Source organism: Bubalus bubalis, chromosome 19, assembly GCF_019923935.1.
Source record: "Bubalus bubalis isolate 160015118507 breed Murrah chromosome 19, NDDB_SH_1, whole genome shotgun sequence".
Lineage (NCBI taxonomy): Eukaryota > Metazoa > Chordata > Mammalia > Artiodactyla > Bovidae > Bubalus > Bubalus bubalis.
The window spans coordinates 46483758-46509487 of record NC_059175.1 but is presented as its reverse complement, the minus strand read 5'-3'; the positions used below and the strand labels follow the sequence as shown (position 1 = coordinate 46509487).

General features: G+C 35.5%; 1 protein-coding gene across 1 annotated transcript in view; it reads right to left on the bottom strand.

Moving 5' to 3' along the window:
- Positions 1-25730, bottom strand: part of CDH9 (cadherin 9) — a 139220-nt gene that overhangs the window by 69428 nt on the left and 44062 nt on the right. The window contains exon 2 of the mRNA XM_006073952.4: positions 15874-16150. Coding sequence (XP_006074014.3) covers positions 15874-16101 — 228 coding nt within the window. The 5' untranslated portion in view covers positions 16102-16150. The remainder of the gene's footprint in view (positions 1-15873; positions 16151-25730) is intronic.

Below are 25730 nucleotides of genomic sequence, written 5' to 3'. Positions count from 1 at the left end.
CTGGTGGGCTGCCATCTTTGGGGTCGCACAGAGTCGGACACGACTGGAGTGACTTAGCAGCAGCAGCAGCAAATATAAAAACAAAGTGAATATAAAGATAACATCTGTCCTCACCTTATTGATATGAAATATAGTCTAATATATCAAAGGTATAAATATGAAATATTAACTGGAGCTGTCTGTCCCCCTAAAACTTTATCTCCCATACTTTTCTTTCCTTTTTTTTTAATAGTAAATAATTTATCTCAGATAGCTTCTCATATAATTTAAAGTAGTTCCATATACTCATTTTACATTGTGGGGAAATTGTTCATTCTTATGTAAGCAACATTCAGTGAATGGATGTTCAGGTTGTTTTTGTTGTCATTGGCTATTGTATACAGTGGTATACTAAATGCCCATGTGCATATATCTTCAAATATTTCTGAGGTTGTATCTAATGGGTACATTTCTGGTGGGAGAATCACAGCATCAACTATTAACTACTATTTTGTCTTTTGCTATTTTTGGATACTGATAGCTGAAATACACTTCAAATCCCTTGCCAGGTCTCGAACTTTGTCATCTTTACAAGGCTCACTGGAGAACTATATTTAATAGTTGTTTTGATATTATTTTTATTATTGTGATTGAAGTGAAACTGTTCTTATGTTAATTGAACAGAAAAGATTTTAGGATGATGATCATTTAAAATTTTTAAAATAACAGTGTGACAAATTAGAGCAAGGAAGTAAGCAAAAGCAGAGATTCCAACAATGTTGTGAAAAACATTGAGCTTTTTCCCTTGGGTATATGCTTCTGATATCTATGTCACTGGACTATATGAATTAAGTAAACATTCATTGTAAACCTTAGGTGTCATACAGCATAGTGCTAGAACTAACAGATATCAATGCATAATTATAGAGTTCAATTATATTGTGTTAATACTTTAAAATTTAAAATTTCCTTTGCCTAATATATATTTTCTTATTTATTTTAATTCACTTTTTTCCTGTTTTATTGGCATATTTTAACACATATTTCCTGTTTTGCTGACATCAAGAATCTTAGATTTATATTTTTCTTGTCTTCTATTGATGGGTGGGATACAAATGTATATACATATATATGTATGTGAACACTAAATACATATACATCTTTTTCAAGGTAAGTCATAGTCTCAACTGTCTTCATAACAAAACCCATTTTAAAATTTAAGTATTTCTAATAACACTCAATAACCTCAGATATGCAGATGACACCACCCTTATGGCAGAAAGTGAAGAGGAACTAAAAAGCCTCTTGATGAAAGTGAAAGAGGAGAGTGAAAAAGTTGGCTTAAAGCTCAACATTCAGAAAACGAAGATCATGGCATCTGGTCCCATCACTTCATGGGAAATAGATGGGGAAACAGGGGAAACAGTGGCAGACTTTATTTTTGGGGGCTCCAAAATCACTGCAGATGGTGACTGCAGCCATGAAATTAAAAGACGCTTACTCCTTGGTAGGAAAGTTATGACCAACCTAGATAGCATATTCAAAAGCAGAGATATTACTTTGCCAACAAAGGTCCATCTAGTCAAGGCTATGGTTTTTCCTGTGGTCATGTATGGATGTGAGAGTTGAACTGTGAAGAAGGCTGAGCGCCGAAGAATTGATGCTTTTGAGCTGTGGTGTTGGAGAAGACTCTTGAGAGTCCCTTGGACTGCAAGGAGATCCAACCAGTCCATTCTAAAGGAGATCAGCCCTGGGTGTTCTTTGGAAGGAATGATGCTAAAGCTGAAACTCCAGTACTTGGGCCACCTCATGTGAAGAGTTGACTCATTGGAAAAGACTCTGATGCTGGGAGGGATTGGGGGCAGGAGGAGAAGGGGACGACAGAGGATGAGATGGCTGGATGGCATCACCAACTCAATGGACGTGAGTTTGAGTGAACTCCAGAAGATGGTGATGGACAGAGAGGCCTGATGTGCTGCAATTCATGGGGTCACAAAGAGTCGGACATGACTGAGCGATTGAACTGAACTGAACTGGATAACACTCTGAATTTTTAAATTAAAATATAGTTAGTAAATCTTTAATTTTTAATATTTTAAGAAATGTCAGGTTTTTGCTTCAAAAGAAATGTCACAAAATTAAGCAGTCACTGACTTTTTCTTTTTATGTATAATTGGAATTGTAGTTACAGACCTTAAATTACTGTTCAAACTTTTTCAAGTAGTCAGATGAGTAAGCAACCAAAAGACACAATATTTTACTGTAAAGAATAAGCATTATAGATTTATTTATAGTTCTTTTTTTAAACAAATTACCAAACCTAGAAATATATGAACAGTCTTATGGACTCTGTTGGAGAGGGAGAGGGTGGGAAGATTTGGGAGAATGGCATTGAAACGTGTGTAGTATCATGTATGAAACGAGTTGCCAGTCCAGGTTCAATGCACGATACTGGATGCTTGGGGCTGGTGCACTGGGACGACCCAGAGGGATGGTGTGGGGAGGGAGGAGGGAGGAGGGCTCAGGATGGGGAGCACATGTATACCTGAGGCGGATTCATTTTGATGTTTGGCAAAACTAATACAGTGTTTCAGGTTTAAAAAAAAAAAAAAAAAAAAAAAAAAAAAAAAAAAGAATTATATGAGAAAACGCAAACTCACCACACACACACACACACACACACACACACACACACAATATACATGACATATGTGGTTTCACATGCCATGTAAATGATTTTTCCAATATTGTATTGCTTGGATATTTATGACTAAGCTTCATTGTTCAAGTTATACCATATTTACTTGGCTTGTTAGCCTAAAATAAACAGAAAATAACTAAATCATTGCAACAACTCCAAAGCAGTATGACAGAATAATCGAGTACACTTTGAAGCTTTTTCATTAGTAATCTTCATTTTATGCATTCACTGAATTTTTCCATATATTTACATAGAATAAGCCTTATTTACTTCAGAAAAAAACTCACTTTTGCAAATTTGACCTTGTCTTGTATACCTGTATACATATAAATAAGATGATTTTTCTCATAAATGTTGCAAGTCCTACAGTAATTCAAATGTCTACTGTGAATATAATAAGAATGGTCCTCTTCACATATAATTCAAATTGAATACTGACATAAACTTTCATTTCCTCTACATTTTCTGATCCATAGCGAGGAAAAGAATGTTACCAAGTAAAAACCTCAAAAAATGCTTCTGACATAGAAGAGGCCATTCTTATCACAATTCACACATTTCAGCTACCTTTTATTCTATGAAATTCCTTGTGACATAAATGCAAACTCTGCTTCTTTTTAGGTTTACGCAAAGCTAAAAAGAGAGTCTCTATTTCTAGCCTTGACCGGAAAGTCAGAAAAGAGAATGTGTACTCTATGATTCCAGCATTATTCACCATAAAAATGGTCAAGATGAAGCACATAACCAGGAGTGAAATGACATGAGAGAAAATTAGGATTCACTCATCAGTCATATTATATCTCATAGAATACAAGTGAAGGTTATAGCCTTGAACACATCATTTTAAAGAGGCAATTTTTATACTCGGGGGAGTGTTAAATACAGCAATGTATTATCACTCTCACTATTTTATTCCAACTTTAGAGAAATACTTGTTTAGTAGGAACAACTTGAAACAGTATTATCCATTGTGCTCTCAGTGCATAAAATTCATTAAATATAAAAACCTGTGCGTCAAAAAGAAAGTTTAGATTGAATCATTGTTTTATATCATATTATTTGTATATGTTGCTAAATTCAACCACACACTTAAAATGCACTAACCACAGAATTCACTTTAGATTATTTGCTTACAAAGTTTAATATATTTACAAAGAAAGCTGTTCTTATTTCTCTAACACATGTGTGTGTTCATGTGTACATATGCCTGTACTATATTAAGATCATTGAAATTGAAAAGTAATTATTTTTTAACAGCCTGCACACAAATACATACACACAGAAAGAAATACAATTGTTCTATGATTTTAAAAAATGCTATAAAATATACAATAATATCAAAGGGAAAACAGTAACTTCTACATGGCAGATGGGTAAATCGATCATAAAGAGTGATATCAAATATAGACCTTTTAAATTGAATAAGATGATAAGCAGGGAATACAATGGAGAGTATAAATAAATTGCGGAGGGATGGATATTAAATGGAAAAATAAAGAGTGATTATGCCATGAATAATAGTGAATATTGGGCTCCCTAGTGGCTCAGTGGTAAAGAATTCACCAGCTAATGCAGGAAACAATCCCTGGATTGGGAAGATCCCCTGAAGAAGGAAATTGCAACCCACTCCAGTGTTCTTGCCTGGGAAATCCCATGGATAAGAAGAGCCCGGAGGGCTACAGTCCATGGGATTGCAAAAAAGTCAAAGTTGATTTAGCAATTAAACAACAACACAGTAGTGAATATTCAACTGTTAAGAGCTTTAAAAGAATGATGATCTCAACATGTGAGCATTTTTCCTAAGTAAGAACCATTTAAAATGTTTTGGAGAGGATAACATTGATACTCATAATTTAGAAAAAGTACTCTGATTAGGTATAGAAAAGTAAATTGTTAGAAAAAAAACCAATAGAGGGAGTAATCGGACTTTTTAGGAATTTAATAGTATAAGAAAGCTGACTAGAGACTTTTAAGAGACTGAATATTGACAGAAGCAACACATATGTCAACACACCTATGAATTTGGAAGATAAATCAATAGAACCAATTACACAAGAGAAATAAACAGAGGAGACATCAATGATAAACTCAATGCATTGACGTCCCTTGAATATATTTTGTATTCCTTTTCTACTGTATGCTTTTCCCTGTGAGGAAAAAATGTTAAAAGTATTCTTGCCAGGACTTGCAGCAACATGGCCAAACACTTAAAAATGTCTTCTGGCATGGCACTTGTGATGCAGGTGCAGGAAAAAGTAAACTACTAAGGAGTGAGAACGCTGAGTCTTATTCGTAGGACTGCTAACTGCAGCAAAGTAATATTATGCTATGCTATGCTAAGTCACTTCAGTCGTGTCCGACTCTGTGTGACCCCATAGACGGCAGCCCACCAGGCTCCCCCATCCCTGGGATTCTCCAGGCAAGAACACTGGAGTGGGTTGCCATTTCCTTCTCCAATGCATGAAAGTGAAAACTGAAAGTGAAGTCGCTCAGTCAAGTCGGACTCTTAGTGACCCCATGGACTGCAACCTACCAGGCTCCTCCGTCCATGGGATTTTCCAGGCAAGAGTACTGGAGTGGGGTGCTATTGCCTTCTGTAAAAGTAATATTAAGTGTATATATATATATATATATACACACACTTATATATACTTATATATTAAGTGTATATATATATATACTTATATATTAAGTGTGTGTGTATATATATATATATATATATATATAATCTAACTTTGAAATTATGTCTGCTCTCTATATTAACATATTTCATGATTTCAGGTAATGGTTTAAGAAATTGGAAAACCTAAGTTACCTGAATTAATGTGGAAGAATCTTTAGGTATCTGATTGCATAAATATATCATTTATTTTGTACTTTAGCTTATAGTCACTTTTATAACATCTATTTTAGATTTTACTCTTTTACTTAAAAAGTTCCTTGAAGATTAGCAGTGCAAGGCATATATATATATATGTATATACACACATATACATATATCCAGAGAAAGCAATGGCACCCCACTCCAGTACTCTTGCCTGGAAAATCCCATGGGCAGAGGAGCCTGATAGGCTGCAGTCCATGGGATGGCTAAAAGTCGGACACAACTGAGCGACTTCACTTTCACTTTTCACTTTCATGCATTGGAGAAGGAAATGGCAACCCACTCCAGTGTTCTTGCCTAGAGAATCCCAGTGACGGGGGAGCCTAGTGGGCTGCCGTCTATGGGGTCGCACAGAGTCGGACACAACTGAAGCGACTTAGCAGCAGCAGCAGCAGCATATATATATCAACTGTATTGATATACAGTTAAGAAAATTTAAACTCATCAAAAGCATATGATTATAGAACAATAACTATCAATTTCAACTTCTTTCATTACCAAAGTTTTGTAACAAGTTTCAGCGATCTGAGTGTGTCTCTCTACCTAATATACCTTCAATAACATGTTAAAATATTTATTTTGTGAACATTTTTTATTGTGATCTGATTTTCTGTTTTAATGTGTTTAACATGAATAAATTTAAGATTAAAACAATGCTTATAATGTATCTTTACTTTTTAAATTATGTTGAAAATTAACACAATAACATGTAAAGTTTATATTATTTCAGTTCAGTTCAGTTCAATCGCTCAGTTGTGTCCGACTCTTTGCGACCAAATGAATCACAGCTCGCCAGGCCTCCCTGTCTATCACCATCTCCCAGAGTTCACTCAAACTCACGTGCATTGAGTTGGTGATGCTATCCAGCCACTTCATCCTCTGTTGTTCCCTTTTCCTCCTCCCCTGAATCCCTCTGAGCATCAGAGTCTTTTCCAAAGAGTCAACTCTTTGCGTGAGGTAGACAAAGTACTGGAGTTTCAGCTTTAGCATCATTCCTTCCAAAGAACACCCAGGACTGATCTCGTTTAGAATGGAATGGTTGGATCTCCTTGCAGTCCAAGGGAGTCTCAGGAGTCTTCTCCAACACCACAGTTCAAAAGCATCAATTCTTCGGTGCTCAGCTTTCTTCACAGTTCAACTCTCACATCCATACATGACCACAGGAAAAACCATAGCCTTGACTAGATGGACCTTTGTTGGCAAAGTAATGTCTCTGCTTTTCAATATGCTATCTAGGTTGGTCATAACTTTTCTTCCAAGGAGTAAGTGTCTTTTAATTTCATGGCTGTAGTCACCATCTGCAGTGATTTTGGAGTCCGAAAAAATAAAGTCTGCCACTGTTTCCCCTGTTTCCCTATCTATTTCCCATGAAGTGATGGGACCAGATGCCATGATCTTCGTTTTCTGAATATTGAGATTTAAGCCAACTTTTCCACTCTCCTCTTTCACTTTCATCAAGAGGCTTTTTAGTTCCTCTCACTTTCTGTCATAAGGGTGGTGTCATCTGCATATCTGAGGTTATTGATATTCCTTCTGGCAATCTTGATTCCAGCTTGTGCTTCTTCCAGCCTAGTGTTTCAAATGATGTACTCTGCATATAAGTTAAATAAGCAGGGTGACAATATACAGCCTTGATATACTCCTTTTCCTATTTGGAACCAGTCTGTTGTTCCATGTCCAGTTCTAACTGTTGCTTCCTGACCTGCATATAGGTTTCTCAAGAGGCAGGTCAGGTGGTCTGGTATTCCCATCTCTTTCAGAATTTTCCACAGTTTATTGTGATCCACACAGTCAAAGGCTTTAGCATGGCTCAATTTTAACTATCTTGCATAATATATTTTAAAACTTAATTTTCTCCTTTTTTGCTCCATTTTGTTAAAATCATGTTTGATGTTAAGAAAAGGCCATCTTTAATGAGCTAAATAATGACTTATGTACCTATGAAAATGAATAAGTAAAAAGGCATGATATGTGATTTATTTTTCTTTTTGCAAAACTTCATTAATGACATTCAGTGGGTTTAGAAGCTATTCGCCTGTTCAACTTTAGCTCTATCTTGTGGTTAATCAGTGTAATGATTATAACAGCTGATGATACCCTTACAGTCCGGTGCTAAAAAACCTAGATTACTATCAACATGGAATTGAATGCTAATATATACCAGACACTGAACTAGCGGGGGTTGGGGGGAGGGGGAATCTATATTTTCAAGGACTAAACCAGCCTGAATAGATAAAATGGAACTATTTTTACAAAATGCAGTAAAACAAAATGGTAATATTTATGTTTATTTTACATAACTGTAACATACACAGTAGAAGAGTAAATAGTTTAAAAGATACAGGCTAACTATTGAAACTTGACTTTTGCCTGCATGCTCTCATTGATGTACTGGTAGATTGAGTGGAGCTGTTCAAAACTTCCCTGGAAAGAAAGGTCATTTATCACTTTTTCTTGTGGGGCATTTGATGTGTGAATGGAAAAGCAGAAATGTGACTCTAAAATAGACTTGCTGGTCCAGACAAGGCGTGAATAGAAAACACTTGCAAATGGTCATAGCAAATTTCCTTTCGAAGGTCTGAGTTCTTTTCCAGGAAGAAAACAGTGAGCCATCATGTTTCTTTACATGTCAGAGAACTTTAAAATGCCAAGGACTGTATTCTTTAAAGTGGCATATCACAGTAAGGAACTGATTCACACTATCACTTATGATGTAAAGCATTCTGACAGTCTTACCTAATATAATCAACCATGAAACAGAAATAATAAGTATACATTTGGGGAAAAGAGTTTACTTTGACTTAGAACATTTGAAACATTTTTAAGTCTTACAATATTATAATAAATCTTACTGGTTCATGAAACATGCATAGTCACATCATGAAGCATTTTCTCAAAATCAGTCTTGATATTTGGCATTTTATCCTCACAGGTAGCTGCACTGTACAAATATATCCACTAAGAATAATTATGAATGTATGACCCCAAGAAATATACAAACAGACAAAACTGCTTGATGACACAAACCACCAAGCAAAAGAGGTGGTACTGCAAAGCCTATGACTCTGAGTTAAATTTCTGTGGCCTAAACCACCACATTATTACCAGACTTTTCCTCTGAGGGCATTTTCCAGTGATAGAGTTAGGAATATTTAATTAGACCCCAGGAAGGAAGAAGTAATATCACTGGGCTGAGGAGACAGTGGTTGGAGTTTGGGTTTGCCAGAGTAGACAGAAACCGCAGAGCACAATCTTAAGGAGGAGATAGTAACAGAAAATGGAACCCTCAAGTCTCTGTCAACATCTCTAAGTTGATGTCTAAACTTCACATGAACAATATCTGACTTTAATAAACAGTAGAAAATGTCAGCAAGAAGGCTAAGGAGTTGTGGATTTCATCAGTAGGAAATGGAAGAGTTCAATATTGCCAAGTTATTTTGGATTTGCAACTACATCAAACCTCCTATAAAGCTCAAGAAGAGACAAATCCTAGAAGTAATGACAAACTGAAATGGTTCAGCCATACTATAAAGCAAATGAGTGATAAAACAAATTGGGTAAAGTAAAAACTTTCTTTTTCAAAATACTTGACCTCTATCTGATCATTTCATAGGCCCTTTTCCAGGAAGTATCTAACATCTTTTCCCATAATCTCATCTTCACTCTTTTGCTTTAAGTCCTACATCAGGTGCTTCCTCCTACATGAAGCCCATCTTCATTCTTCCCAGCTAGAATCTACTGTCAAAGTTATGAAGTCATCTATCAAAACTGTATTTATGGCAGAATTTTAATTATTTTTGTTTACTAGCTTATTTCCTATACACAATATGTGACCCTTGGGCTTTGAATTTGTGTTAGATTGTTTTTTTTTTATTTTCTCAAAGTATTTGACATCATATATTTACTCAAATTAACATTGAGGTGCTATCTCAATAGATTTTCATTGAGTGTTTATTAATCTGGGTCCTGAGAGATTGACACTATATATCACAAAAAGAGCAGAGAAAACATCAAAGAAATATACTTTATAATCACTTTTACTCCAAAATAATTACTACCTTATAAATTATACTGTAAATGGAATCAATATTATATATTTTATAATTGTTTACAACATGTTTATAATTAAAATAGCAATCTTACAACACTATAATCTCCCATGCCTGTAGGACTTTAGTTTTGTTATATATTTTCTTTCTGTATATATTGCAAATTGCTTTATACATTGCTATCATTTATTATTTAGGTATTTTATTACCAGTTTAAAAGCAAAAGATTTTTAAAAAATCATGTTATATTAAGTGATTCCCATTTCTAGCCATGCTTTTTATTTTCATGTGTAGACCTTAATTTCTGTATGTTGTCATTTCCCTTAAAACCAAAAACTTCCTTTAGCATTACTTCTAGTGTGTTTGCTGGAAGCAAAATTTTTTAGCTCTTTTTAATCTGAAAATGTCATTATTTCACTTTTATTTTTGAAAAAAAAATTTTTATTGAATATTGAAATATCAACTGATCTGAGGGGTGAAGGGTTGGGAGGTCCAACAGGGACAGAAGGGATGTATGTGTACAAATAGCTGATTCACTTTGTTATACAGCAGAAGCTAATACAACATTATAAAGCAACTATATCCTAATAAAAAAGAAAGAAATAGTGTGCAACAATTTCTGAGAATTAAACATTAAATTAAGTCAAGGGAAAAGTCTGTTTACTGCGGTGATAGCAGTGGTAGAGGGCTGGGGTATTCCAGTTCCGGTGGTGAGGGGACTGGTAGTCAGAAGGAAATGACAGCACTCTATTGTAAACGTAGAGTTGTATAGAATTCAGTATGAAATAAGCCTTTGTAGACTCTCCTGAGCACCTCATCTTAATGCTTAGTATTTTTCTCATATGTTCTCAGTTTTAAACAATGAATTTATAAAGAGCATTTTGGGATATAATGTGCCCATAGATCAGATGCAGTTGCTACCTGGACTGCATCATAAGTAATGACATTTTAAAACCTTTGTAAAGATCATTTATTTAGATTCAGAAAAAAACACTATAATGTTCTATAACCATTTATCAAATAGCCTTCAGGAAATTTCAGACTTTATTTCTGTCTCTGTACAAATCATACCGCCATCTCCTACCTAAAAGCCTAAGAGAAAATTGCCTACCCAAGAACACTATTTTATATTTTCTTGGGGGAAAGACACATATTTAGTGACCACATCAACCTGTAAAAGTGCCAAAGAGTTATTCCACCCCCTGATAAATGTAAATCAGATTCCTAACCATTTGACAATCGGTACTTCTGTTTTGCTTCATTTTTGTAAAAACCTACATCAATAGTATCCAGCTGTAACCAAGAGTTTCATGAATGTTAAAACTCTTTTCTAGTTTATAATTTTATGATTATATTTTGGATGATTTCAGCTATGGACTAGTACATGTTTTTGAATTAAACTATAAATAATTGAGAGCTATTTTGTAAAAAAGATAACTTGAATTTAGATGGTGACTATTAAAAGGCAGTTCAACAACTTCCCTGAGAAAAGTAAGCATAAATATTACATATCTTTGAATTAAAATATATTGGTCAATTAAGTTGATATATTAAAATTATTTTATGAATACTAAAATTTTGTTCAAAAATAATAATTGTCAATAATTGCTTTATCTGTAAATTTATCTCATCATGCAATAAATGTGTTCTAACAGCCAAATATTAAAATAATACAATTAACTTCTGCTCATTAAGTGTAGACATATGATCAATTGATTATTAATCCGTAAGTATGGATTTTTCGAGATCTAAACCTAATATATAAAAAATCAATTGTGTATGAAGTTTCTCTACAAGAATAGTAGGAACCTTTGCTATACTTTTTCTTAACTTTACTTTAATTATTCTCTTGAGCGATATTAGTACTGCCCAAGTATTTCAGTCACACATCTATTCACATTACTGAGAAATCACATGGCTATTGTTATGACTTTGTAATCTTCAAGAATAAGAAGCAAAGGTTTCCCTCATTGAAGAAAACAGAATCAGTAAACCTCAGCTTGCATTATTGTGGGAAAAAAAAATGCTTTTTATTTCAACATGTCTGACTTTTCTCTTGTATTACAAAGACATGAAATGACATAAGAAAATATTCTACAACATTTCCTTATAAAAGTATCCTCACAATGTATCCCTTAGTCCTCCACTACACCCTGACACTGAAAGCAAAATGATCATCCCAGAACTGTGCTCCACTCATGATGAATTTGTACACTAGTTCAACAGGGATTCACATCCCATGATGTATAAGAAAACATCACAGCATTGAATTTTCAGCATTTCATAGTAGTGGTCTAATTTCACCCTACTAAACTAGCTTTTATTTAGGGGTGTGTGTGTGTGTGTTTGTTTCTTGCTGTATGCAATCCCAACCCTTAGATTTATCCACATGAAATTTTAAAAATTTGTATTAGCACTTCCTAGCTACAGACTCAGCTCCCTTCCTCCACAATCCTAGAAAACAACAGGAATTTGGAGTTAAGAAATCTTAATGACATTTTAATTTAACCTAACAAGAATCTGAAGTTTGGGAAAGTTAGCTGACTTACAACTTTTGCACTGTTACTGAATGGCACAATCAGGACTGAATCTTGTAAGCTTTATGTTTGGTGTGTGTACACTTGTATATTTATTAAATTCCACAGCTGCCATTTTGTTTGTTCTAAGACTGCTGCTGCTGCTAGGTCACTTCAGTCGTGTCCGACTCTGTGCGACCCCATAGACAGCAGCCCACCAGGCTCCCCCATCCCTAGGATTCTCGAGGCAAGAACACTGGAGTGGGTTGCCATTTCCTTCTCCAATGCATGAAAGTGAAGAGTGAAAGTGAAATCACTCAGTCGTGTCCGACTCTTAGCAAACCTCATGGACTGCAGCCTACCAGGCTGCTCTATCCATGGGATTTTCCAGGCAAGAGTAATTGAACCCTAGATTTTACATCCAAGGATCAGATACACTTCTAAATTTCTATAATTCTATATCAGCTATAAATTAATATATCTTACCATATTCTGTGATACCTAGCTTCTGAAAAATAAGAAGAAAAAAAAAAAAAACCTTTGAAAATTTCTTCCCATTAGAAGCTCCTATTTTTTCCCAATCTTGATGCACGGTAGATACAGTAGGTCTTCACTCAGGGTACTGCCACTGCAATGGATTCTTGAAGATTCAGTTTAAGTTTACCCAGGGAAACCAGAGCAAGGTGGTCAAAAAGACAATATGTCTTGTGTTCAAAATATTAATCTGTCATCATAACTCAAGTGTTTGACCAAGTTCAAGGGTGAGAGCTGAGCTAGCTGTATATGCAAGTGAGCAATAATGTCAAATGCTAGGAGAGCAGATTAGGAGAGAATTTACAGAGCCTTAAGAGTTTAAAAGACACTTACTCCTTCGAAGGAAAGTTATAACCAACCTAGATAGCATATTAAAAAGCAGAGACATTACTTTGCCAACAGAGGTCCGTCTAGTCAACGCTATGGTATGGATGTGAGAGTTGGACTGTAAAGAAAGCTGAGTGCTGAAGAACTGATGTTTTTGAAATGCGGTGTTGGAGAAGACTCTTGAGAGTCCCTTGGACTGCAAGGAGATCCAACCAGTCCATTCTAAAGGAGAGCAGCCCTGGGTGTTCTTTGGAAGGAATGATGCTAAAGCTGAAACTCCAATACTTTAGCCACCTCATGCGAAGAGTGGACTCACTGGAACAGACTCTGATGCTGGGAGGGATTGGGGGCAGGAGGAGAAGGGGATGACAGAGGATGAGATGGCTGGATGGCATTACTGACTTGATGCATGTGAGTTTGAGTGAACTCCGGGAGTTGGTGATGGACAGGGAGGCCTAGTGTGCTGCAATTCATGGGGTCGCAAAGAGTCGGACACAACTGAGCAACTGAATTGAACTGAGCTGAAGAGTTTAATAGGGCTTCCTGGGTGGCTCAGGTGGTAAAGAATCTCCTTCGATGCAGGAGAACTGGGGTTCAATCCCTGGGTAGGGACGATCCCCCTGGAGAAGTAGATGGCAACCCACTCCAATATTCTTGCCTGGAAAATCCCATGGACCAGAGGAGCCTGGTTCCCTACAGTCCATGGGGTCACAAAGAGTTGGACACAACTGAGCAACTGACACAACAGAAAAGCTTGATAAATGCTAAGGAGTAGTTGAAATCACATTTTTATAATGAACTAAATAGGTGGTGACAGCATATCTAAGACAAGGTCTTCTTACAAAAGAGATAAAGTAGTTTTTCCAAACAGTGTTTTATTTTGTTGAAGATTTTCTTTCATATGAGTGTTGTTTCCATTGGTAATATAAAAACATTTGACACATAGTTTTGGTTTGAATATCCTCAATGGAAAAATTTTGCTATTTTAATGTGTTTTATATTTTGGGTTCATGATCTTGTTGAAACTTGTCCATGATCAAAGTGAGGTTATTTTCCCAAGTACCAAGTGACAAAATATTTTATTAAAAGTAATTTAATAAAAGCAGGTCCCACTTCACTATTTTTTGACAGATTATAGAACTAATTAAAAATGAACAAGGAGCAAGAAGATCTAAAGCATAACGTATATTTTTAAATGTCAGTGCAGTAATGGTGATCAGTTAATTAATGTGCGATCAATATTTAGAAGTATTTCTGTTTATGGCTAAAAATAAATGCTTGTAGAGGAGCCTTGATTACCTTAAGATTACTAGTATCTCTTTTTATCTGTATCTATTCTTCTGTATCTGTGAATCTCCAAGGATAAATCCCTTTGTGCAAGGCCCCATGAACTGAATCTGTCCTTTACACATTGCCTTAGGAACAGAATCATAAGGCAATTTCAAGTCCTCAGACACAAACATTTGTCAGTTGAACTTGTAATATCCTGATGTTAGTTATTAAATATAGTGTGAGAAGTGATGTTAAATGAGGGATGTTGGAAGGTGCCATGTGACTAACCTAAGGCAAAATAAAAGGGAAAAAAGAGTCAGGAAGTGAAATGCATGGAGCAAAATGAATATGACTTAAGGAACCAGAGGAGAGAGATATCAAAAGAAAAGGAAATAATAGGTTAAAAGAAGTTGCATTTGAAAAAAAAAATATCTACTGCCACATACAGAGAGTAAAGAATTAACCAAGATTTTGTCTATTTCACCAATATTTCTGATCTAATAGCAATAAGGATAACTTTTGTGATACTGGGTACTTTTCATGTTTTCCTTTTTGTCTGATTCTATCAGATTTGCCCAAGTTGCCAGTGAGTCAAACAATGTTTATATCATTAGAGTCACTTCTAGTGTCTTGTGCCACAAATAAAAAATAAATAAATACATGACTAATGGGAAATTTTAGTATTAATAATTATTTATTTTGTTTTCTGCTCAGAATTTGAAACTATCTCAGCACTGGGCACAAACTGGGGGATAATTCACAGTGAAAAAAAGGAATTAGTGTATGTGTGGAATAGAATGAATGTGATCGGTAAGAGGACAATAGATAATTAGAAAATTCTGGATGGCAGAAAGAATATGTCACCTATTTCAAGACACAGCAGAAAGAGGAGTGAGGCAATAACTCTATTTTGTCGAAACTGTATACAAGAAGGGGGTTATGTATTCCCTGCTGCCATTTGGTCGTGATTGTTAATGAGCAAGTTTTCACTTGCTGCAACTGGAATGGAATTAAGTCTGTCTAAGGGTAATGTCTTTTTTCTAGTTCTTTTTTTTTTTTTTTTTCTTTTCTTCTTCTCTCTGCTTTAAATCCTTTGGTCTGGATTATAGGCAAGATATAGTTCATTTTGACTGATTAGGAGACAGAAGCATCTAAAAGTATTCAAATTACTTGTTTTTCATATACAGCATACTATTCTTAATTACAACAAATTATTCATCAGCAGAGACTAATATATTTTAGTAACAATTGTATATTATACTTTTATTTGCTTTGCCTTATATAATGCATCAAATTATTTTTACTCATGACTTAATCTTTGAAAAATCTTTTAGATACATGCACATGAAATTATATCATATTTAGCTGATTAATAGTGAATTAAGTCCACAAATAGTTTGTTCTTTGAGGCTTACTATGAATACTGACCTAATCTAACTACCTAAATAAATCACATTCCCCACATTATCCTACTGAATGAATTGACAACATGATACCTCTGCATATTGCCATTAGTCAAATACTTTAAAATAATTATTAGTGACATGGAAAATTGATGTAAAAAATAACTATCACTTTCAACTTCTAGACTTATCATATAAAAACTCTTACCTTGCCTACGTATTGTGTGTCTGTACCTGTATACTCTTCCAACAAGAAGAACTGATTCCACATCCAGCCACGCTTGGTACGATGTAGCATTTTACCATCATCTTGTGTCAGACCCACTATCCTTTCACTCGGTAAATCACTGCTACCTTTTTCTTGAAATGGGATAGCATCAGTTGTATGATACATATAGGTCCAGATGAATAGTGATAGGCAATGATAAGTCCTCATTATCTGTGGCTTCTGCAGGAAAGCAAATTCAATGTACTGTCTTTTTCACCTGAAAAGTAGTAGGAGAAAAATAGTTTATTAGACTGTGTTTCTTTTCCATATAACCTGTAACCTGCAAAACTTTCCTGAAGTTATATTATTTAGATGTTATAAATAATATATTGACATATTTTTAGATATACATCAATGGATTGTCATTAAAAACTTATATTGATAGTAAAGGAGAAGTATATAGAAAACATAAACAGAAAACAGTTGAATTACTGCTACTGTATTATGACATGTACATGAGAATATATTCATATTTTAAAATATTCATTATTTTGAAAAAAAGTAAGCTCTATAATACACCAAAGATCATATTGAGTTCTTAAAGTCTCAAGACCAATGAAAGTGGAATATTTATTAATGTATAAATATATATGAACAAGAACACTATTTTCTGTCCACAGTCTACCAAATTTTATAAGCTGTTTCTCCTCCAGCACCTCTTTCTCTCCTTTCTCTTCTCTTTTCTTCTGTAACATGTTAAGATGTTGCCTCAAGGCAAATTAAATGATACCAAATATACTTTGGATTGTGCCTTTAATTACTTAGCAGTGTAAGGTTGATCCTTTACAGTCAATAACTTTTTTCCCAACTATCAGTTGAGTAAGTGAGGAGAATGTCCTCTCCTCCTGTTCTTTTATACTATCCTGTTTGATATTATAAAAAAACCACATATTTATTTCAAATAATAGTAATAACAAAAAGGAAAATACAAAATTGGTATTGAAAAATAAGATAGGCAGTTTTACCTATGAGATAATTTGATCCAGAATTTTGAAATGTTTTAGTATTTAAAAATTAATTTTATCTATTAGTACTTTGCTTTAATTTGAAACATATACAATCTAGAACATTTGAGATGTTGTTACTGATTATAATGATTTGAAAAGCAAGAAAAACCCATCTCAAACTAGTACAGGTAAAAGTAAATAAATAATTCATTAGATTATAACATCAAATTAAGTGTGGAAAGGAGAGGATGAAAGGAGAAGCAACTGGGCACTTTCTGCTCATGAAAACTGAGAATTAGGGCTTTGGGTACTGGAGTTCTTTTTTTTTCCCTTCTCTCTCTCACACACACTTTTCTCTGGCTTCAACCTAAGCCTTCTCAACCTGATGAAATCTGCAAATACATGAATTTCAGACTCAACATCTTCCAATTAAGAAAGCAACTGATAGTCTTTTCTATTTTGAGTTTAAAAAACAAAAAAATCCTAGAAATGGACTCCAATTTACCTGGCCTCGGCCAGATGTCCAGTACTAGACTATGTACCGTGGATTTAGTTGCGGTTATTAAGCCTTCCCTGGTGGCTCAGATGTTAAAGCGTCTGTCTACAATGTGGGAGACCTGGGTTCGATCCCTGGGTTGGGAAGATTCTCTCCTGGAGAAGGAAATGGCAATCCACTCCAGTACTATTGCTTGGAAAATCCCATGGACAGAGGAGCCTGGTAGGCTACCGTCCATGGGGTCACAAATAGTCTGACATGATTGAGCGACTTCACTTACTTACTTATCAAGTCATAAAAGTCATATATAACCCTCATGCTTGGCTTATCCCTTATTATCTGAGACTTTTGGATACTTACCTGCATCATGAGGTCTCAACTACTTCTTTTATAAAAGGAGAACAATCATTACCTGTCTCATAATGTAGTGGTATTTATTTTATTTTGAACATTTATCACAAAGTCATAGCTATTTATAATACAAAGATTAAATTTTTACAGTAGCATATACCTATGAGAACACTGAGGTGTGAAGAATTAAGTAATCTGACAAAATTCATACAGATAGTACATGTTGGAGTTAGTTTTTAGATTCTCAGCTTTAAACTAATTTTTACATAATACATGTAGCTCATAGTAAATCAGCACAGTGCTAGCATACAATTCCCCAATATGTTAGTGTTTTCGTTATCAATCAATGAGGTTTGCTCCCAATGTATACCAATATAATAAAGATGGATACTTGCTATGGTACAGACCTTGTCCACCTATATGTACTCTAATTTCCATACTTATTATTTAAAAAAAAAGTTCTTACTTAACAAAATACATATATGTAACCACAGATCTACACACTCAGAATGAGAGAACTCAAAGTCATGTTATTATTTTTTACTCTGAAAGCATGGGTGGTGATAATTATTACTGATGGGAGAAAATTTCACTTATTGAGGTTTGAGAAAGTCATTCTGGCTTATACCTGATTTAAGTTGAACTTTATGCTAATTAAAAAAGCCTACCTGTGGTCTATTGAACATACATTGCAAATCTGTTTTAACCATTTAAGAAGAGAGTACATTTGAAAACCAAAATGGAGTAATTGCGGTTTAGTCATCCAAAATGGACATAGTTTCAGACATGTTCCTGCATCACCGAGAACTTGAATGTCCTGATTTCAGATTCAACACCACCAGTCATTCTCAAATTAACATCCTATAGTAGCCGCAACATTATGGTTTCAAGGTCTTCCCTTTTAACTCTGCAACCATTTTGGACACCAACTTATCCTTGCTTAACAAGTATCCTTACTTCTTGCAGCTCCAATCCTAGTTCTTGATGAGCAGTTTATGTAATTTTTAATGCATAAAGGTTTTTGCCTTTATCAGTCATCACCATTTTGTAGTCCAGCAAAACACAATTCAAGTTCTTGTTTCTGTGTCTCTGGAGCTCTTGTGCTCTGTTTGGCTCAGAGAAAACCCTTTGTTTTTCCTTACAATAGATTGTTTATTACTTCCATCAACAACCTCATTATAGATTGTTCATTGATCATTCCTGTTGACTTTACATAGCTAGTAGTAATCTTGTAAACTACTGAAAACTGGGAAATTTAACCACAACCCATAAAACTGTGAAATAAATTTCAGAACAGTACAACAGCAAATAATGCATGGAAAACATATAATGAAAGGTATCTAATGGTCAATAGTTTAGAATATGCCCCACATTTTATCAGGGATGAAAGTGTAAGTGAAGTCACTCAGTCATGTCCAACTCTTTGTGACCTCATGGATTGCAGCCTACCACGCTCCTGTATCCATGGGATTTTCCAGGCAAGAACACTGGAGTGGCTTTCCATTTCCTTCTCCAAGAGATCTTCCCAGGGATTGAACCTGGGTCTCCTGCATTGTAGGCAGATTCCTTATCATCTGAGCCACCAGGGAAGTCCTTTATCAGGGATGGTGTGGTAGAAAATGAGCAGCCAGAGAATCTCAAGAATAGCTGTTAACTCACTTTGATAAATAATCACACTTCCTTAGTAGACTATACTGGGTACCCTGGTTTCTTCCCACTGGGAGATTTCCATGAGAAATTGAAGAGCATTCTTCATTTCCTGTCGTTTGTTCTGTGATATCTACTTTAGGTAGCATGTAAGTCTTTAAGCTGAAAAGTTCAGTTGTATTAGATGGAGCCAAAGACTTAGGCAGAGGCCAGCATTCCATAGGTCTCTATAATCTATCATAAGAAATTTGCTTTTGTTTCAGTGCAAAATGGAAAGCACTTATGCTTAGAAAAGCTCATGCTTAGAAAAGACCAATTTGGCTACAGATTGGGAAACAGGTTAGAGGATAGGAAATGGTTTGGGGAGACAGTCTATCACTGTAATCCAGAAAGTGATGATGATGGCTCACAGAGAAGTGGTTTGAAGTGGACACTGAATCTCTGCTCAGATAGCATTTGATTCTTTAATATGGCCACATACACACACTATATGCACTGCAATTTTGTATGCTTTGCTTCTAATGGCCTGCACCTGCTACTCTCTTTGAAGGACTTCCCTTGGTTACTAGAGACACTTTGCCCACAGGCACAGGGAGCCCAAAGTGCCTGCAAGTTTACAACTGTCTCTCATGGAATCCCTGAGCCACTGTTTAACAGGTGCAGAAATATTAAAAACCAACATGTTATTTGCATCCCGCAGCTCCCCTAAAGAATCATGCTGAGCCTGGACTGACTGAAATAACACCCTCACTTAGATTCTTTTTCTTGTCTTGTTTTCCCACTCTCTCTCACACTTCCTGACCTGGAAGCAATCTGTTAACCAATCACTTGCACCCAAATCCTTGCCTGTTTCTGGGGAAATGAAGACCAGAGCAAGATCTTCATAGTCAATATTCAAAAGAGAATGTTGATTGCATTGATTTAGTTCAGTTCAGTCGCTCAGTCATGGCCGATTCGTTGTGACCCCACGGGCTACAGCACACCAGGCTTCCCCATCCATCATCAACTCCCAGAGCCTGCTTAAACTCAAGTCCATTGAGTCAATGATGCCATCCAACCATCTCATCCTCTCATTCGCTTCTCCTGCCTCCAATCTTTCCCAGCTTCAGGGTCTTTTCCAATGAGTCAGTTCTTCATATCAGGTGGCCAAAGTATTAGAGTTTCAGCTTTAGCATCAGTCTTTGTATCGATTATAAAGTATTAAATAAAGGAGAAATCAATTATAATTCCTAGATTATTAGTTTGTGAACTAGGCAAATGATTGAACAAAATCTTGAGCCACTTGGAGTGTCATTTATATCGAGGAGGGGAAAGATACATTAGAAAAATTGTTTCATTTTTCTCCTTGTTCTTGGTCAAAATTAAATCTTTTTTTTTTTTTTTTTCCTACTGCTACTACTAACATTTCAGCATAATAATAGGAAGCAAAGTTATTCACTGGTCTACTGACTTTATATAGTTTAATTTATATATTTATGCAACCTTTTAAACTAAAGTCTTCTGTAACTCCTCATAGTTTTCATATTGAAAGGAAACTGAGGCACAGTTTAACTGACTGCACAAGGTCACATAAATAGCAACAGAAAGGCTGAAAACTAAAACTAGGCATTCACTTGCAGTTGGGTTCTACTGCTCCAGAAATAGACTACTAACATCTGTGATGCTGGCAACTTACATTCATTCCAACTTGCCTTCTGTGTTGTGGGCACTGTGCTAAGTCTTTTTTCAAACACAGTTTCTATAATTCTCCTCATAACCATATTACAAGGAAAGTATGACCATACGAGAAAGAGGGATAAACTGGAACTGAAGTAACTTGCTAATATCACAGAAAGTCAGGCACCTGTGGGAAAGTGAAAGGGTTTAGGATTTGAATTCTGTTGGACTGATATCAGGGCTCCTGATATTAAAATTGTACTGCTGTAAAGTAATATTACTGCCCATGCAACTTACCTGGAGGCCTCCTTTATGATCTTTAAATGCTTGCATAAATCAAGGTTTTTCCTTACTCACACTCTGACCTTGAACAATGTTACCTGGTTCATCCATAGTCAACTCCTTCTCATTATTTTCAATTTCTATGTCATATTTTGCTTTCTTTCAAAATCTTCCAAAATAAACTTTTCAAAAATAGCTTAGCCAACTTCAGTCTCTATTGATTTCCTTCATACCATCCATTTATTTCTTTCATATAATTTACAATGATTTTAATTATGTATTTCATTTAGTAGATTATATGTTTATTGACAGTTTCCTCTAGTTATAATGGATGGTTGTGGGATATTTTGTGTCCTGCATGAAACAATTATTGGCATACCATAGGTACTTAATATGTATTTGTAAAATTAAGTGATTAGTTGATTCATGCCTAAATTGGATAATCCTCATTTGAGCCTGGGATCAAATATGAGATTGATGATATCTGATTGCATAAGTATCTAATAAAGATATGGAAAGAGATTAACTGGGAGGAAATGTGCTTTTTAAAAGAGTTCTGGGTCGTCCCAGTGCACCAGCTCCAAGCATCCAGTATCGTGCATCGAACCTGGACTGGCAACTCACTGGGATGACCCAGAGGGATGGAATGGGGAGGGAGGAGGGAGGAGGGTTCAGGATGGGGAACACATGTATACCTGTGGCGGATTCATTTTGATATTTGGCAAAACTAATACAGTTATGTAAAGTTTAAAAATAAAATAAAATTAAAAAATAAAAAAATAAAAAAATAAAATAAAATAAAAAAACAAAAAAAATAAATAAAAAATAAAAGAGTTCTGGGGGGAAAAACTCTTTAAAAAAAGAGTTCTAGTGTTTTTTCTAACAAGTAAAACTCAAGCTGCAGTGAAGTAAGACTGATATTCATAAAAGTTTGCATAACATGGGATTAAGTATGAACTTCACAGTGATTGGTACAAATTATAGACTGTTTGAACAGTGAAGCCCTTTTGTTAAATATCTTCTTTATTTTCCTCATGATTCTAAGCATAATTCATTCACCTTTAGGAAAAATTAAATGTAACCCCTTGTGTGGCCATTTTAACATCTGTACATTCCTCAGCTCTTGAACAATAGCGCACATCATAAAGGGTTCTGTTGTATTTGTTTTTAAATTTAGCAAGCTCTTATCCCAAAGGGTTTATTACAAATTCTTCATAGCCTTTATTTACTCAATAGCAACAAGCTGATTACTAAATTTTCTATGGTTAATTATCTCTATCAGCCTAAAATACTCTGCATTTTAATCACATTTTTGTTGATAAATAAAAAACATCAGATATATTATGAAGTATAATATTTTAAGTTTGTTTTAATCTTGATTTTGTAATCAACAAATTCACTTGAATGTGGTTAACTTTAAAAACAAAATTATTTTATTATCATTCCCTTGTTCTCTTAATTATATTTCAATTGCATTTGAGAAAAATGACTGTTGGCTATTTGTGAATCAAGAAAAAATGTAAATTATTGTAATCAAGTAGGATGTTCATATAAAACTACCAGCCAGATTTGAATTATATCATTATTTCTTATCCTTAACTCAGACAAAGGAGTTTCAAATTTCCAACCATATTTTTCAGGCAGTTTCTGAGATAAAATGTACACACAAAACAAGATTGATTTTAGTATCTTATTTTAAGATTTGTAGTCAACAACTTACTTCCACACACATTAGCATATTTATCTAAAGAAAAACAAACAAACAAAAGAAACAACAAATAAATCCCTGGGTTATGGTCCTATATTCTGAATCCTTTTCCAGATGAGATATATAAGGTTTGGAGAGATAAAGAAAACTATTATTATTTCTGATTACCAGTTACTTTGTGGATTTGGCAAATGGCATAAATTTGTTGTTTTTTGCTTGGCTTGTGATCTTTCCAACACACTATTGTGTGTTTGGTGAGATAAGTCTAATAGTTTAGCTAGTTAAATGATGCATATACAAAGAATCAATACTATGAATGTGAATAGACACCAAAATTACAAGTCTTGTAAGTCTTGTAATCAAGGATCTATTGAATAGGGACATATAGGATTATACAATCTGAAGACATGTAAACAATCTATTGTCAGAATCTAAGAGAAATAATGGAGAAGGAAATGGCAACCCACTCCAGTGTTCTTGCCTGGCGAATACCAGGGACAGAGGAGCCTAGTGAGCTGCCGTCTATGGGGTCGCACCGAGTCGGATACGACTGAAGCGACATAGCAGCAGCAGCAGCAAGAGAAATAAAAGAAAATAAGAGAAAATGTAGAGTGAAAATAAGAGAAAGTGGAAAGTGAAAAAGTTGGCTTAAAGCTCAACATTCAGAAAATGAAGATCATGGCATCTGGTCCCATCACTTCATGGGAAATAGATGGGGAAACAGTGGAAACAGTGTCAGATTTTATTTTTTGGGCCCCAAAATCACTGCAGATGGTGACTGCAGCCATGAAATTAAAAGACACTTACTCTTTGGAAGAAAAGTTATGACCAACCTAGATAGCATATTGAAAAGCAGAGACATTACTTTGCCAACAAAGGTCCGTCTAGTCAAGGCTAAGGTTTTTCCAGTGGTCATGTATGGATGTGAGAGTTGGATTGTAAAGAAAGCTGAGCGCTGAAGAATTGATGCTTTTGAACTGTGGTGTTGGAGAAGACTCTTGAGAGTCCCTTGGACTGCAAGGAGATCCTATCAGTCAATTCTGAAGATCAGCCCTGGGTGTTCTTTGGAAGGAATGATGCTAAAGGTGAAACTCCAGTACTTTGGCCACCTCATGCGAAAAGCTAACTCATTGGAAAAGACTCTGATGCTGGGAGAGATTAGGGGCAGGAGGAGAAGGGGATGGCAGAGGATGAGATGGCTGGATGGCATCACTGACTCGATGCACATGAGTCTGAGTGAACTCTGGGAATTGGTGATAGACAGGGAGGCCTGGCATGCTGTGATTCATGGGGTCACAAAGAGTCAGACACGACTGAGCGACTGAACTGAACTGAACTGAAGAGAAATACTGTCTGTAAGAATAGTGTTCTAGATTAAAAAATAAATGATAATGGATGACTCTCTATGATTTCTGGAAAACACATCAACTTTCAAACAAAAGGAGATAGACAAGCATATTTTTCCCCAATATCAGTCCCCTAAATGGGACCAAAAAGATCGACACTTACATGTGACCTTCTATTACACAGATGCCCCGTTTATAGTTGGCCAAGATACTACTTATCTGTTCGGTTGAGGTACCCCCCTATAATATAACAAGATAAAGAAAAAAGAGACATGTTGGGGGGTGTTATTTTGGACATATTTTAACTAGGGGACCTGCCTTACAAGTGAATCATTTTAGTCAGGGTCAGAGATGGAAAAACTGTTAAGAGACAGTCATGTTCACAACTTGTTTAAGACTGTTGGCTAGTAAACAATTACTGGAATTTGATATCACAAAGAGGGACAGTTTTTGTTTCTGTGTTCTTAAACACTCAAAACTGGACAAAAAGACTTTCAAGTTGGTGTGGCAAAATGACATAACATGCAGCATAAAATTGGACTATACTAAGACTAAGGGAAATGCACACCATTTAATTAGCATAAGCACATACAACAACACTTTCACCTGAGGGAAGAATAAAAAACAAAGAACAACAGTGGGTCTATGAAAATGCAGGAAATCAGATAAAAAGAAGGCTTTCCATAGGAAATGATAATTATGCCCGTATAGAAGTTAAAAGTCGCCAAACTCAACACTTCTTACAACCTGTGAGCCACTTGTTTTTCTCTTCTTGCCCTTCAAATTTCTGCTGTTACATTTTTAATTCACCAATAAAGAATGAGAAGCCTTAGGCCCTCACTCTCCACACTAGTAAAAGCAGAACTCCAGAACTATGCACTGGCTAGCTAACTTACTCTTGCTCTCTCTATCTCTGTATATGTGTGTGTGTATCTCTTTCTCTCTCAACTCCTCCCCCCAGGAAATAGGTATGTGCGCTCAGGTGTGCCATGTGCTTTCCAGGAGTTGTGAGAATAAACCTCTGGGCTTTTTCCTTTTTTTCAAAGTTTTTTGATTTTTGGTGCTGAGAGTGTTTTGCAATCATAAAAAGAACTGTAAGGGATGATCTAGCCATGACATTGCTTATCAGTAGGCTCAGACTTGGAGAAGGAAATGGCAGCCCACTCCAGTGTTCTTGCCTGGAGAATCCCAGGGACAGCAGAGCCTGGTGGGCTGCTGTCTGTAGGGTCACACAGAGTCAGACACGACTGAAGAGACTTAGCAGCAGCAGCAGGCTCAGACTGGCACAAAATGTAGGCGAATGGGTAAACAAATCAGGATATACCTATATAATATTATTCATGGGCAAAAAGAGCTATCAAGTC